Below are 13,402 nucleotides of genomic sequence, written 5' to 3'. Positions count from 1 at the left end.
CTTCAATAGAGATTTTGTGTTGAACACTCTTAGCAAAACGCGTTTGTGCACGTCCCTGCGGCAGCAGCGCTGTTTCACAGAGCCTCTGCCCAATCTCCACTTGAAAAAAAAACTTTTCTAACCCACTCAAGACTTGATACTAATGGGTTTTACGTTTCTGGATCTGATTTGATGGGCACAACGGCCATTGCTTTATGCTGTTACTCGTACAAGCATGCGCGCCGTGCACAAACTGTAGTTACGCTTTAGGCCGGATGTAGCAGTCGGGAGTAAAAAAGTGAAACACTCCCTTTAAACAGAAAAATGGGCCACGTAAAAGAAGTTTTAATACAGAAATTATCCGATGTGTACTGTATTTGGAATATATTTTAAAGGTTCCCCACAATTTTATAATTTTTGAGAATATTTTTTTAACCTTGGATGCCATAAAACCAAGTTTGCAACAGTTTTTTTTTTTTTTTTTTTTTAAGTGCCCAGAATGTTCGTTTTTAAAGGCATATTAGTTTTTCTGGTTAATCCTTGGATGGGACTAATTCGAATATATTAGCTCACTAATTGTAAATCAGCGGATATTGGGAGAAAAAAAAGGGGGGGGGGGGTCCATTAATCTGACCGACACATTGGCCCAATGACATCTCAGTCGACAACTTAACAGTCATTTAAAATGACAACTCTCTAGTGAAGAGTTATGCCACCTCAATGAGATAGTCTCTGGGGTCACAGGTGCTAAAGGGTCTCTTGAAGAGCAAGTAGAAGCCTCCGGCCTTGCGTTTAGCTTCTATCAGCTCGTAGTCCTGTTGACTGTCCAACGTCACCTTGCCCTCGCCGTCGCTCCAAGCATCCTGGAAGGGAAATACGACAAGGTTTCAAAGAGTTTTGTTGTCATACCATCACACATTTCCTCATGGTTTGAAATTTTATACTCGACTGACATTTACATCCGCACCTTTAAAAATTCAGTGCTGGCCAAAAGTATTGGCACCCCATGTAATTTCTCAATCTCTCCCAGAAAATGATTGCAATTGCTAATGCTTTGGTAGTAATATCTTCATTTATTTCGATTGCAATGAAAAAAATAAAATAAAATCAATATTATTTTACACTAAACTCCAAAAAATGGGCCAGACAAAAGTATTGGCACCCTCAGCCTAATACTTGGTAGCTCAACCTTTAAACAAAACAACAACCGCTTCCGGTATCCATCATTGAGTTTCGTACAATGATCTGCTGGAATTTTAGACCATCCTTTTTTGGCCAACTGCTCCAGGTCTCAGATTTTAAGGGAGCCATATTCAGATCTCTCCACAGCAGTGTTCTATAGGATTCGGGTCTGGATTCATTCCTGGCCAGTCTCCAGTGATTTCTCTCAAACCATTTTCTTGTGCTTTTTGAAGTGTGTTTTGGGTCATTGTCCTGCTGGAAGACCCATGACCTCTGAGCTTTCTCACAGTGGGCCCTACATTATGCTGCAAAATTGGTTGGTAGTCTTCAGACTTCATAATGCCATGCTTACGGTCAGGCAGTCCAGGGCCAGAGGGAGCAAAGCAACCCCAAAACATCAGGGAACCTCCGCCATGTTTGACTGTGGGGGACCGTGTTCTTTTCTTTGAACATCAGGGAACCTCTGCCATGTTTGACTGTGGGGGACCATGTTCTTTTCTTTGAAGGCTGTTTTCTTTCCCTGTAAACTCGATGTTGATGACTTTTCCCAAAAAGCTCTAACAATCTTCCAAAACATTTTTGGCATTCTCAGCTAGGTTTTGGCAAACTCCAACCTGGCTTTTGTATGTCTCTGGGTCAGAAGTGGGGCCTTCCTGGGTATCCTACCAGAGTCCCTTGTCATTCAGACACCGACGGATAGTACGGGTTGACACTGTTGTACCCTCGGACTGCGGTACAGCTTGAACTTGTTTGGATGTTAGTCAAGGTTTTTTGTCCACCATCCGCACAATCTTTTGTTGAAATCTTTGGTCAATTTTTCTTTTCCGTCCACATCTAGGCGGGTTGGCCACAGTGCCATGGTCTTTACAATTATTGATGACACTGCGCACGGTAGACACATTCAGGACTTTGGAGATGGACTTGTATCCTTGAGATTGCCCATACTTCCTCACGATTTTGCTTCTCAAGTCCTCAGACAGTTCTTTGGTCTTCTTTCTTTTCCCCATGCTCAATGTGGTACACACAAGGACACAGGACAGAGGTTGAGTCAACTTTCATCCATTTGAACTGGCTGCAAATGTGATTTAGTTATTGCAACCACCTGTTATGTGCCACAGGTAAGTAACAGGTGCTGTTAATTACACAAATTATAGAGGCATCACGTGATTTTTCAAGGGGTGCCGATACTTTTGTCCGGCCCATTTTTGGAGTTTTGTGTAAAATGATAATGATGTAATCCCCCCCATTCTCTTTTGTGTTTTTTCATTGCAAGCAAAATAAATGAGGACTACCAAAGCATTTATAATTGCTGTCATTTTCTGGGAGAAATTGAGAATAATCTGACAGAATGACAGGGGTGCCAATAATTTTGGCCAGCAGTGTATAAACAGATTCTCCATTCAACCTCATATGCATGTTTTTGGAACGTGTAAGCAAAGCATAGCAAACCTTTGAACTGTTTGTCATCTACGTATCTACAGTATGCCAGCCACAAGCCACAGTCCTGCCTACACACATGCATCTTTAACATATATAGATTTTGAATCACCCACCTGAAGTATGGTTAAGCGTTCCATGCATTTAATTATTGGAATTACATTAGTACAATTACGTCACCACACTGTTTGGTATGCCGCAGCTGCGTTTATTCAATTGCGTCATCTATCTTTCTCACTTTTCCTACCGTTTTAGTCGGGAATAGTACCCAAGATCTATTGCTATACTTGTGCTCTGCTTACATAACTCATATATAACAGCATGCGCACATCTCACAGCCCATCTGTATACTCTTTTATACACATCTAAAATACATGTGGCCAAAGAAGAAACAATCTCTAGATGTCACATATTGACTGTTCTTTTTGATAGTCTGTAAAAGTAGTACAGTATACTGTATTGCCCTTGGCAAATGCTTCTCCCACACAGACTGGAAAATAATATGAAGATCATTTTTAGTCGCTATGAAGTAATATGCAAATAGACAAAGTTGATTTGAACAAAAAATTTTAATTTTGCGCATTTATGAATCACCAGTTAGATTAAAAGAATAATCAAATGTTTCAATTTAATAAGGTTCCAGAAATTGTTAATAAACATCTCAGATATATTTGCTCACAAACCAAACCAACATTTTAAGAAATACCGGCAAAGCAGTAGTAGTTAGTTTTTCACATTTCACATTGAAAGATTTCAAATTCAGAACAAACTTGGAGAAAATTCCAATAAATATTTATTTCATTGTGAAAAGGGTCGTAGCTTTCTGCACTGTGTGTACTACACAAGAGGTTTTTATACTAAAAAATGCACCACATTTGTAGAACAGTGGAGTAAATGTAAAGTTCATCTTTTACCATTAAATGTAAGACCCTTGACAGATTTAAAACCTGATTTTGGTTCATGGGAGCGTTTGTCCAGATCAGACTACCAGTAATCGGATTATACCTTGTGTAAAAAAAAATAATAATAATAAATATTCAAGCTAGGATAGGCTTCAGATCACCTGTGGCAAGGCCAGGTGCTACAGATAATGAACATATGGACTTGTTAAACAAATGAGAATGAAAGGATCTTGTAAGGCATTGATTAATGTTTTGATTAGGAGGCAAGTAGAGTCACAGGGTATAGATCATTTGCTCTCTAAATGTGTCCATGAATTGGCAGCTGCTCCTTCATTGCTATCGTTTCACTCGTGCTCTCTGATGGCCTCTAGCGCAGAGGTCACTTTCGTTTGCACCAGGCTGCCCATCGGCCCAAATATGGACATTTTGCCATTGATTTCTCTGTTACACAGAGCCTGATAGAGGTCTGCGTTGAGTGATCACAGCCTGTCCTGAAACTTTTTTTTTAAAACCAAGATACACCTGTATGTGTACATGATCAATAACCCTCTACCACTTGGAGCTCCTGTGAAACATGCATACAATTAAACTTTAGGTTATCTACAGGTACAAATCTGTATGATAGAAATAAATACATGAATTATTTTAAATATTATTATTGTGATCTGCTTGAAATATTGCTTCTTATCGGGCTGGAATAGCAATTATGAAAAATATAGTGCTGTACAATTTTTTAAAAATGGGATAATTTAATTCACTTGAATTATAAAATGATATATAAGAACATTATTTGAACTTTTTTTTTTTCTTATGTATAATACAAGACGAAATATTTTATCTACACAGGCAAATAAAAACTAATTTGCACCATGGGTTTACAGTTTATTGTTAAAGTGCCCTGCAATTGGCTAGCGACCAGTTTAAGTTGTATTGGTCCCTTTCTGCCCATAGTCCGCTACGACAGGCTCTGGCACCCCCGCGGCCCTCGTATAAAGCCGTACGGAATGAATGTAAAAATGACTCATTCAATATATATTGTGTTGAAATCACATAGTTAGTAAGAATTCTTTAAGGGGAAAAAAACAACATCTAACCATGCGCTTGTTTTTCCCTAAAGATTTTTTTTTTTTGTCTGTAAACTCACCCCGAAGTAACTTTGGCTTCCAGAATTCCAAAGAAGCACCAGGTCAGCGTGGGTCAGCTCTCCTCGGTCCGACATACCAAACACTACGCCGTGCTTCAACTCTGTCACCTTCAGCTCCATGTAGACTTCCTGGCGGGCGTAGCTGATGTTCCATGCCAGTTGGAGGTGCCCGAGCGGGTCCAGCAGCACCCGGAAGGGCATGGGGAGAGCGAGCGGCGCCGGAGCAGAGTCGGGGCGGGACGCCTCCACCACGGTGACGTGGGAGGGAGCCTGGTAGGAGGCCACCAGGATGACCATAAGGGCGGCCAGCGCGGTGAAGTACATGACGGTGACGTCTTGGAGGCGAAAGTCTTTGCTCATGATCTTCATGGCCAAAACAAGTGTTTCTTTTCCACTTTATTTTCAACTATAATTGAAAAATATCCTTGCAGGTCTAGTAAGCTCAACACTGTCTCCAACTTGGTGTGAGTATCATTCCTCCCGTCCCGTCCTCTCTTTTACTCTTTGGTACCCAATCGGTGCTTTTTAAAAGACTCCTCCCTTTGCGACTTGTCCGTTTTGATGCAGACTAATGCTATTATTTGTTGAGCGCAATTCAATTGTGTCCCAGAAGGCCCTCGGGTCAAACATGAGGGTACATGTCTGCCTCGCTCTAATTGATCCAAACTCAACCATGGACATTATCAATGACAATCATCGGCGTTATTGCCCAGTTCTTTTTTTTTTTTTTCCTAAATCACATATTTCCTTCAAAAGAAATCTGACCTTTTGTCTATTTAGGCAGCAAGCATATTTTGTGGAGTCATACACATCTTCATGTATTTGAGCAAGGCACCTCCTCGGGCTCTAAACAACCTTATTGCACTGCCAATTATCGCTGGCACACACAAGATAGACACTTTTAAGCTGCCTAAAAAGGTTAGCGCATCCCTTTAGGCAGCATGTGTGGGTGTGTATGCAACAGGTAACCTACACCTCACACATTAGTCTTGACAAGAAGTAAAAATAACAAATGATCAATAAAAATTGGACACATGATGGATGTAGTTAGTTTTTGGTGGAGACCTACTATAAAGCCAAATAGAGCCACTTTTTAATATGATTTTATATAATTTTCTTTTCCATAGGGAATTTACACATGTTTGCTTACTCTACAAAATATTTCATTTATAGAAACACGTCACTGTTAGGTTTTGTGTTGGTTCCCTCCTAGTGTGTCCCTGTGATTGCCCATTGATTTCACCTGTTGTACCTTCTCCTAGTGTATCCTCTAATCTGCATCCTCCTGTGTCACCCATCTGTTCCTCGTTGTCTCTTTACCCTTTGTCTGTGTGTGTAAAAAAGCTCCCAGTCTCTTTACACTCCTTGTTGCGTCATTTTCAATGTGAATGTCCACATTCATGACAGCGTTTTCCCCAGTTCCTCGTGTTCCTCGTCCTGCTCCTAAAGTAAGTTGATTTGTTAGCCTGATTTTTGTATGTTAAGACTTTTTGGATTCCCCAGTCATTTTGTTGGTACATTGTTTTTTGTTGGCATTAATTAAAACATTATTGCACCGCCTTTTTTGCCTCGCTTCCCTTTTCCTGCGTTTGGGTCCACACACCACCTGCCTGCCCGTTTTCTGACAGACCCGATTTGAAATTAAACAATTTTATTATAGTTCATCGAACATAAAAACTATACCTTTAATGATTTTGAATGAAATTTAAAAAAAAAAAAAAGCTAACAATTGTGCACATCTATATTTTTAACACAAATTTCAAAAAATATTTTTCAGCAGTTAATGAATCTGAATTTTGGTTTTTGAGTTTGACTACTGATTGAAAGTATTTAAAGGACTACCATTTCAATAAACATATTGAATTGTACCTATAGATTCAATGAATCCTTTCCAAAGTCAAACTGCTACCATCATATAACATTTTTATTAAAGCATGACTTCATACGTTTGCTTTCGGTGATTTTGGTGACACCAGTGGACAAACGCAGTAGCATTTTGCCTAATAGAATACAGCATTTCCCGTGAGTAAGTAAATGTCCTTGCTCCTGGTCGCCTGTAGTCAGACTGCACGGAATCTAATTGTGGCTAATCTACATTGTGAGACAGTTTAATGATGTTTGACTTTGGTTTGGTCTCACACAAAAATACACACGGTCCCAGTTGAAGCCTGGGACCATGTGCTTTGGTCAGATGAGACCAAGATTGAGCTTTTTGGCAACAAACACTCTGAGTGGGTCTGGCGTACCACGAAAGATGCGCATGCTGAAAAGCACCTCATACCCACTGTGAAGTATGGGGGTGGGTCAGTGATGCTGTGGGGCTGTTTCGCTTCCAAAGGCCCTGGGAACCTTGTTAGGGTGCATGGCATCATTAATGCTTTGAAATACCAGGACATTTGAAATCAAAATCTGTTGCCCTCTGCCCGAAAGCTGAAGATGAGTCGTCACTGGGTCTTCCAGCAAGACAATGATCCTAAACGTATGGCCAAATCTACACAGAAATGGTTCACCAGACACAAAATCAAGCTCCTCCCATGGCCATCTCAGTCCCCAGACCTTCTTTTGTTGGCAAAAGGGGGTTGTACAAAGTAATAACACCAGGGGTGGTAATAATTGTGACACACATTATTTGATGTCAAATAATTTTTTCTTTATGTGGCATTTTTTCCTCACTAAATGAATGCACTTGTATTGAAGGTGCCCCCCATGTCCCCCCAACAGTATAATTTTTTTAAAAATCTGTATGTGAGGAAAAGCAGCATGGAAAATGAATGAATGAATGTTTTTTAAGTACTTCAAATGTAATAATTATGATAGGTTTTATGTTACTGTCCCACCGAATTATTTTTAAACAACAAAGTGCCAAATGTTTTCATTAAATGCTTCATTGAGTGAGTCCGCTCAAATCCTCTCACACTGCCAAGACCAGCCTCTTGTCACTCTTGCTCTCTTGCCACAGCACACTACCGCTAGTGTTTAACAAGCTAAAGGAGTTGGCTTCTTTGAAGGTAGCGCTTCCAAGCTTCTCTGGCAAGATCAGAGCTTGTAAGCCTGTCACTTATCATTAACTTTAATAAGCAAACTGCAGCTGCCCTGGTGAGTAATAAAAGCAGCAGGAAGGAGGGTGAAAGGCTGTACTTGACCGGATCGGGACATCTCTATTAAATAGATAAATAAAATTTTTTTTAATTGGAAAAAATCCATGAATAACTGAGGGCGCAACGTTTAAAGCGCAAAGTAGCGAGGGATCACTGCATGCGGGAGAAAATACTTTTACTTGTAATTTTAGAAGCAAGTACTTTTGTACTTTTACCAGAGTAATTTTTTTCTCAGATACTTTTAACTTTAACTTAAGAAAAAAGTCAGTAGTTCATCCACCATTGCCATTAGTTGATCCCATGTAGTAGCCTGGTCTATTTCTGCCTCAGTTGGCACAGGTAAAATGTTTATTCCATTAAAGGTTTGATCTGATCAATCCCAGGTTTCCTTCAAATGTCCTGAATACAGTCCGTAATTCAATTTTGTACAGGATAACATGGAATTGACTCTCCCTGGGCAAAGCGCTAGCGTTTCAGGAAACAACAATAAACGAGGGCAAAAGGATATATGGTTGAGGAAAACATTTTTAGTAGGTCCAAATGCATTTCCTTCTTGGCCCAGTCACGTATGGATATACACAATGTATACCAAAACAAGGCCAGATGCCGAAACGGCAAAAGGCATTTTCACCACACTGAGCGAAAGGGAGAAAAAAATGGGGGATGGGCGCTGAAGAGGGGATTTAGGAGATAGATGACGGACGGAGCCTTGTGCGTGCGTGTATGTGTGCTAGTGTTCATGTGGCAAGCCTGCAGCTTTTTCTGACATTATCCTGCTCCTGACATACCTGCCCCCAAGACAAAAGTAAAGTTATATACACACAAATGAAAACGATCAGTTTAATGCCAGAAGGCACCAAAAAAGTTTATTGTCGGTTAACAATGTACATGAGACATTTTATGGAAAGGGCAGTGACTACCTCAATTTCCCATGTCGTGGAAGATCAAATCTGATTTTAGCGTTTTGAAAAAAATGCGCTAATTGAAGGGAATAGTATCTTCTCGTATTTACCGTTCGACTGTTTGTATTCCTCTAATGTACCCAATATAAAATCAATAGCATTTATTGAGGCAGGATATATTTGACATAGGGCATAAGAGATACATGACACCTTCTCATCACAGAAACCCAACGCGTGCGTCATGCAGTTGACAGGGCAAAATTAACACCAACAACCAGGTGATAGGCAAGCCCATGTCTCCAACACCAAATCCCGCAATCAGGACAGTCCAGAACAAATGGCGGGACGTCCTGTCCTTTAAGGAACACCGGCCCGCTATCCAACTTATAATACGACTGATAAAACTCCAAGCGCCCCTTTGACGCTGAGGCGGGCAAAATCTCCCACTCCGCTTGCATCAGTAACAGTGACTCAGCAACTGTGACGCAAGAACTAAACAGCCCAAACTGCAAAAGAAGATAATCCTAAACAATGCCCAAACACAAAATTGAAATTTGCCTCCCCAGTCAAAGCGCACGGAAACAGCGACAGCCAAGCCAAGTGCCGTTTTGCAGATTCCGCCTCGCGTGCACCAACCGGGAAGGCGGAATTTCGCGCATTCATCTCTGATGTTAACCCTTTGTACTGACTCCATGTTCCAAAAGTTTGAAAAAGACTCGCCGAAAGCAGGTTGACAATTTATTCGTCGACAATGGTCAAAAACAAGGCAAAAACAGACGACGGAGGGACAATTCTGGATCCAAAACAAGGCTACATGTTTCCGAGCAGCAAAATCTGTCTTATCTCAGTGTCCAGTGTTTTTTAAGTCCGTGATGTAGTGGGCTGGCTGAAGGCGTGTCCGGGCGTTACTTTGGGATCATACCTCTCTGGCCGGTTTCGGGCTGTTTGGGTTCGTGCGTGGATGGGATGTGGTTGCCACAGCGACCGACGCTGGTGTTGACATCCCAAGCACCTGCTATCAACTTTGTTATCCGGGCTGGCTGTACTTGTTGTCGGACAAAGACCGCTTTGTCCTTGCAGAACTGATTTGCAAGTTTTGGTGCGTCAATCTTGCTCGTGGCGCACACGGTGGGCTTCTATGATAAGATGGTGTTGTGTATTTATTCTGCTTCTTTTCATTAAACTATGGTGTGCTGTCTATTCTACACTAGGTGTGAGAGCAGTACAGTCCCACAGTAAATATGAGAAAAGATACTATTCCCTGATTAATTGTATTCCGTGCGTTCAAGTAATGCAAACAGTTAGACTGTGCCTACGAGAAACGGTACCATTTTTCCATTTCCCCCTCAGGAGCCCCGATAAGGTGATTAACTTTACTGTGTCAAGGCCACTGAGTGAAGTCTGCCGAAACTATAGTTAAATGAATGTGTTTTAGATTAATGCAAACAATTATATGGTGTGTGAGAGAACGGTACCTTTTCCCTTCAACACCCTTCTTCCTGCCCACAGCCCAGCCCGCCCCACGAGAGTCTTCAAAAAGACAAGTTTTAACTAATCGTTCTCATTTTTTCCTGGGATCCTTTTGTTGACTTGTGATATGGATCCTCGCTTGGGCTCCTCTGTGCTGTAAGATTGCTTTCGACTCAGAATAAATTGTCAACTGGTGTTTCGGAGCCTTTTTCCAGCTTGCAAAATAGAGTCAGTACAAGGGGTTAAGACTAAGGTGAACGCCCGGAGTTTGGCCTTTTGGCCGGGTTGTTGGGTTTTGCCGGCCCGGTTCGTTGGAGCTGCGCCAGCGCGGGTCCGGCGGTTCTGCTGGCGTGATTCCGACAGTCTGGCTAAAAGGTCAGATTCCTTCATAATCTACAAGTCATGTTACCAGGACTAACCACGGATATATCTTGTCTTAGTCCTTTAATTGAGCTTCATCTTGAATGGCAATACACACAATGGGACACAGCATTGCTTACAGGGTTGTTTGTATTGTTTTTGAAATGGACGAAAAATTAAAATCGACCTTTTATGAGTATGACTTCTTCCTGTACACTGTTAAATGGCTGCAAACGTGATGCAACAGCACATTGTGCAAAAAGTCAATTCAGCTCATATCTCAATGCAGCAACTAAAAAGGCTTGGGAGTGTTCTCGGGCTCTATTAAAGAGGTTTATTGTATTGCGCAACTATTGATAGCATAGTTTGGGGCAAAAATGAAGAATCACGAAGGAAATGAAGTTGAATACCAGCAGGGAAAGTCAGTAAAAGCCAGTTGTAACCACATGCCACCAATCCAGCCATAGTGTTTTCCTTTGATATTAAATAATTGAACACCATACACTCTCCAAGTGCACTAATCTCCATGTCTTTGAGTGTGAATAATGAATGCAAAAAAAACTCAGACGGTCACCCGGTGTGGAATGTGGCTCGGATAGGAGGCAAGAAGGGGGACAGGAGGAAGTAGAGATGGAAGGCAGTGGTGAGACAGTTGACTATTGGAAAGGGATGCCGACAATTTAGCTCAATGTTGCCATGAGGAAGTCAACAACCTCTGGGGGACAAAAAATTGGAAGAAAAATGTAACTGAATGAGGCACTTGTGTCATCCAACTAGGTTTTAAGGAATATTTTTGGCCCTGTGATTGATTTTTGACCTTAGACGGCAAACACACAGGGAGACTCGGTGGTTTTTAAAGAAAAACTTTTCATTGCACCAATAAAAAGTGAAAATGGAGGACAATATAGAGTACAAGAGAGACGCTTAGCATTCCCCTCGTGATTGTGTGTCTCAAGTTTTTTCCATTAATTAAAACGGCAGGGTTATATAGTAAAGCGGAGAAGTACCTTGATTCATGAGCTTCATTTTAAGGTCATAACTCTAGAACTAATACTTTAATGCGAGCTATGAGTTCCGTTCCTATGCAGGTGTCGTAACCTGAATTTCAGTGGAAATCTAGGTCAAAATACTTCGGCTACGGATCCAAATCAAAATACTTCGGCTACAGACCAGTAATCGTGTTCCGTGCTTTCGGTTGCAAATAAACTATTGAATAATCTGACGAAGTTGGCGATGTCCTTGCAGAGTCTACAATACATTAAAATTTAAAAAATAAAATGCTTTACTTGCCATTATTGCTGAGGGTACATGCGCACTGACTTCTGGCGACGTAAGGTCTGTGTCAACCCAAAACTGTTTTCGGCGACAGAAATAGGGTAGGCGTGGAGTTTTCGTGCAGCGGTTTAGCGTTGGTCCGAACGCAGCAAATCTTTACCGATGTTTGTCGGTGTCTCTCGTATCAAGTTTTCATCATGTGTACATTTGTTTGGATGCTTTTCTAGTTTGACATTCTTTTCAACCCCTTTCAAATGTGGCCCTTCATGTCCAGAATTTGGACATTATTGCCCTCGATGGTGTGCCCCAACTTTTCGAGATACCCTGGTGGGCGTTTCTGCGTGATTGACTCCATTGAACCCCATCTACAAGTCATCAAAAACTTTATTTTACAGGTTCCCTCCAGGCGTCAGTATGATAATATTGTTCACAAATAAGAGAAATTCCTTTTGGGCTAAGAGCTTCTGTTTCAATAGGTATATATCCATTTCATGTGATTTATTATTATTATTTCTACATTTTTAATGATTTAAAGTGTTTCAATTACTATTGTACGATATAGTCCTTATTGAGCGCTCCAAATTGTCCATAGGTGTGAGTGTGTGCGTGAATGGTTACCCTGCGACTAGCTGGCATCCACTTCAGGATGTACCCAGCCTTCTGTCCGTTGTTAGCCGGGACCGGCTGCAGCACGCGCGTGACCCTCGTTGAGGATAAGTGGTTCAGAAGATGAATGATAGTCGTAATGTAGTATAATACATTTATATACTGTAGCTGCAGTGGTATGAAAAAGTATCTTTTGAAATGTTGACATTTGTGCATAAAATCCCCATCAAATGTGATCTGATCTTTGTCAAAATCACGCAGATGTAAAAACTGTCTGCTTTAACTAAAACCACCCAAACATTTATTATATATAATAAATTATATATATTATATTAATATACTATCATTTTATATATAATTTAGGCGTTTATATTTTAATGAAGATAGCATGCAAACAACAACAGAGTGGGGAAAATAAGTCATTGAACAATTTAAGTTAGGTGTGTGCCCAATCACTGATGAGTACTATAAAACACATACCTGGTAAGAATTGTCTTGATGAGAAGCATTGTCTGATATGCATCATGGCTCGGTCAAAAGAGCTGTCTCAAGACCTGCGATTTTTGATTTGTATAGAGCTGGGAAGGGATACAAAACCATCCCTAAAAGATTTTCATCAATCGACAGTCAGAGAAGTTGTCTTCAAATGGAGAGAGTTTGGCACTGTTGTTCTCTCCCAAGAAGTGGCAGTTCACCAAAAATGATGCCAAGAAATGAGAGCAGAATACCTCAGAGAGGTAAAAAAGAACGCTAGAGTGTATGACTTACAGAAATCACTGGCACAGTCCAATAATTCTGTGCACACTTCAACAATATGTAAAACAAGGACCAAGAATGGTGTTCATGGCAAAATATTTTGTGGACTGATGAAACCAAAGTTGAGTTGTGCGTGGAGGAAAAATGGAACAGCTCACCAATATCAACACCTGATCTCCACCATGAAGCATCGTGGAGGGAGCATCATAATTTGGGGCTGTTTTGCTACCTCAGGGCCTGAACAACTTGCAATCATTAATGGAAGAATGAATTCAAAAGTTTATCAGGATG

At 40.9% G+C, this 13,402-nt stretch overlaps 1 protein-coding gene across 1 annotated transcript in view; it reads right to left on the bottom strand.

The window, feature by feature from the left end:
• dbh (dopamine beta-hydroxylase (dopamine beta-monooxygenase)) overlaps positions 1-5,029 on the bottom strand; it is a 28,994-nt gene extending 23,965 nt beyond the window's left edge. Inside the window, exons 1-2 of the mRNA XM_057819685.1 lie at positions 4,645-5,029; positions 696-842 (exon numbers count right to left, since the gene is read on the bottom strand). Of these exons, the coding sequence (XP_057675668.1) occupies positions 696-842; positions 4,645-5,013 (516 nt within the window). The 5' untranslated portion in view covers positions 5,014-5,029. The remainder of the gene's footprint in view (positions 1-695; positions 843-4,644) is intronic.
• Between the last annotated feature and the right edge of the window lie 8,373 nt (positions 5,030-13,402).

This window comes from Corythoichthys intestinalis, chromosome 17, assembly GCF_030265065.1.
Source record: "Corythoichthys intestinalis isolate RoL2023-P3 chromosome 17, ASM3026506v1, whole genome shotgun sequence".
NCBI classification, from domain to species: Eukaryota; Metazoa; Chordata; class Actinopteri; order Syngnathiformes; family Syngnathidae; genus Corythoichthys; species Corythoichthys intestinalis.
The sequence above is the reverse complement of the archived record's forward strand: the minus strand, read 5'-3'. Positions and strand labels throughout refer to the sequence as shown.